Source organism: Cebus imitator, unplaced genomic scaffold, assembly GCF_001604975.1.
Source record: "Cebus imitator isolate Cc_AM_T3 unplaced genomic scaffold, Cebus_imitator-1.0 Scaffold74, whole genome shotgun sequence".
NCBI classification, from domain to species: domain Eukaryota; kingdom Metazoa; phylum Chordata; class Mammalia; order Primates; family Cebidae; genus Cebus; species Cebus imitator.
Window position 1 is genome coordinate 6,306,195 of NW_016107389.1, and position 3,081 is coordinate 6,309,275.

Below are 3,081 nucleotides of genomic sequence, written 5' to 3' on the forward strand. Positions count from 1 at the left end.
CCTGTAGAGTGTAAGGGAACAGTGAGGACTGAACGTGCACACACAGGCTGATTCTTCATTTTGCTTAGTCTCACCACACTGGCTCTCTTGCCCTATTCATGTTTCTTTTTGCTTATAGAAAGCTCAGAACTCCAAAGTACCATTTCAACCCACCAAAACAACAAATGTCAACAAACAACTGAAACCTACTGCTTCTGTCAAACCAGTACAAATGGAAATGTTGGCTTCAAAGGTAGGAAGTTATGAATTTACAGACATACTTAATGAGGTAGCCTGCTTTAGCCAGACTACAAAGGTGCCTTTATCATTGCTGTACCTTTTAACAAACTTATGTAGCTAGAGCTCTGCTTTGCATCAGCAGTGTAGGAAATGAGTATATATTCCTTTTTCTTTTCTTTCTTTTTTTTTTTTTTGAGATGGAATCTCACTCTGTAGCCCAGGCTGGAGTGCTGTGGCGTGATCACGGCAGCCTCCGCCTTCCAGGTCCCAGTTCAAGCAGTTCTACCTCATTCTCCCAAGTAGCTGGGATTATAGGCATGAGCCACCATGCCCAGCTAATTTTTGTGTTTTTTTAGTAGAGACGGGGTTTCACCATGTTGGCCAGTCTGGTTTTGAACTCCTGACCTCATGATCTGCTTGCCTCAGCCTCCCAAAGTGCTGGGATTACAGGTGTGAGCCACCATGCCCGGCTGTATATACACCTTTTAAATGATGCTACTTAATTTAACATTATGACCTTGAAGCTGGGCATGGTACCTTATGACTGTAATCCTAGCACTTTGGGAGGCTGGGGCAGGAGGAAAATTACAACCCTGAATAATAAGGTTAATTCCCATAATACCCAAAGAAAGGATAAAATGGCTGGGAAGATTCAGGGAGTGAGTGGGATTTTTAGGGGTAGAGAGAAGTTGATAGGAAAGGGCACCTTTTTGGAGAACAAAATAGCAAGATCAAGGTACCAGAGTAGAAATGGACCTAAAATTGGTCCTTTAAGGAGTCTGAAAGACTAAATTGAGTAAGGTGGCTTGTGTGAGGAAGCAGAAGATAAGGCTGAGAAGAAGGTTGCAGTTGGATTTGAAGATCTTGGAATTCGGATTTTTATGCCATTAGACTTGAGGAAACAAAGTTTTGAGGAGTAGGGGGAGGTGTCACACTTGTCCAAGCAAGAGCTGATGAGGGTCTTGAGCTAGCCTCATCTTCCCTAAGCACCTGCCCATACACCAGTATCAATACTGGGTGTGAGAAGTCAACATCAAATGTGTTAGGATGTCTCAGAACTCCTTTCAGGGACATCATCTTGTATTTCAGAAAGAATACTTTGGGCACATGGTTTGGAGTGCAGGAGTGGGACGCTTAACTACTTGGGTGTTAAACCATTTATGCAATAAATGAGCAAAAAGTAGGAAAGTCAGGAGAGGGAGGTAGCTTTGGGAAAGGTATCCTGTTTGGCTTCACATTTGTTGCGGTAACAGAGGGACATCTGCCTGCAAATACAGTTGGAAATGTGGAAGCAACATCTGAAGGTAAGGGATGGATTCATTAGCTTTCTCCACAGAGATGGTGGTTTGAAAGCACGTTGCTGTTTATGAGGACTAAAGCTTAGAACAAATAGTTGAGATGAAACTTCTTTAAGAGGCCTTCCCTTGAAGGTTTCTATAATAGTGACTTCCTGAAAGCCAAACCTAAAGGCTGGTTTTCAGACCTTGGTCTCTTAGGAGTTGGTTTTTTTGTTGTTGTTTTTGTTCTTTTAATTTTTTCTTTTAAGAGATGGGGTCTTGCTATGTTGCCCAGGCTGGAGTGCAGTGGCTGTTCACAGGCGCTACCCCACTGCTGATAAGCACGGGAGTTTTGACGTGCTCCGTTTCCGACCTGGGCCGGTTCACCCCTCCTTAGGCAACCTGGTGGTCCCCTACACCTGGGAAGTCACCATATTGATGTCGAACTTTGTGCAGACACCTGATCAGCATAGCTCATTACAGCCCAGAACTCCTGGACTCAAGCGATCCTCCAGCCTCAGCCTCCCGAGTAGGTGGGATACAGGCACACAACAGCGTGCCCAGCGGGTCTTTTAGGAGTTGTGCAGAAAATTCTACTTGCATAACGATTTGAATGTGGTTTCTCCCACATCGCAGGAGGGCAGTTTGGCAATATGTATATATATGTATTTTATATATATGTATTTGTAAAATATCTATATATTATAAATATAGATATATATATTATATATAATATATATAACTATATATAACATATATAAATATTTGTATATTTATATATATATTAAAAATATATATTTTTTGGTGGGGGACAGTCTTGTCTGTCGCCCAGGCTGCAGTACTGTGGCTCTATCCCTGCTCACTGCAACCTCTGCCTTCTGGGTTCAAGCAAATTTCCTGTTTCAGCCTACTGAGTAGATGGGATTCCAGGTGCCTGCTACGACGTCTGGCTAATTTTTTGTATTTTTTAGTAAAGACGGGTTTTCACCATGTTGGCCAGGCTGGTCTCGAACTCCTGACCTCAGGTGATCCACCTGCCTTGGCCTCCCTAAATGCTGGGATTACAGGTGTGAGCCACCATGCCTGGCTGCAGTGTATTTCAAATGATTATTCTCCATACCCAGTAGGTGTGTTTTTTATACAAAGAAAATGATAAGAGGGATAATCAAGTAATTTTAAATAGTGCTATGATGAATGTCTCTTAAAGAGTAGAGAAATATCCTAGTTAAATTCATTTAAGGAAATACTATGCAACCATAAATATAATGTTTTAGTAGAATATTTCAAGGCATCAAAATGCTTGTGCCATTAAGTGGAAAAATCTGATTATAACAATATATAAACAGTGCAACCCCAGATTTGCTTTTAAAATGTACATTTGTGGCCAGGCGCGGTGGCTCACGCCTGTAATCCCAGCACTTTGGGAGGCTGAGGCGGGTGGATCACAAGGTCAAGAGATCGAGACCATCCTGGTCAACATGGCAAAACACTGTCTCTACTAAAAATACAAAAAATTAGCTGGGCATGGTGGCGCGTGCCTGTAATCCCAGCTACTCAGGAGGCTGAGGCAGGAGAATTGCCTGAA

General features: G+C 42.5%; 1 protein-coding gene across 1 annotated transcript in view; it reads left to right on the plus strand.

The window, feature by feature from the left end:
• CCNB2 (cyclin B2) overlaps positions 1 to 3,081 on the plus strand; it is a 20,624-nt gene that overhangs the window by 3,029 nt on the left and 14,514 nt on the right. Inside the window, exon 3 of the mRNA XM_017531907.2 lies at positions 119 to 232. Coding sequence (XP_017387396.1) covers positions 119 to 232 — 114 coding nt within the window. The remainder of the gene's footprint in view (positions 1 to 118; positions 233 to 3,081) is intronic.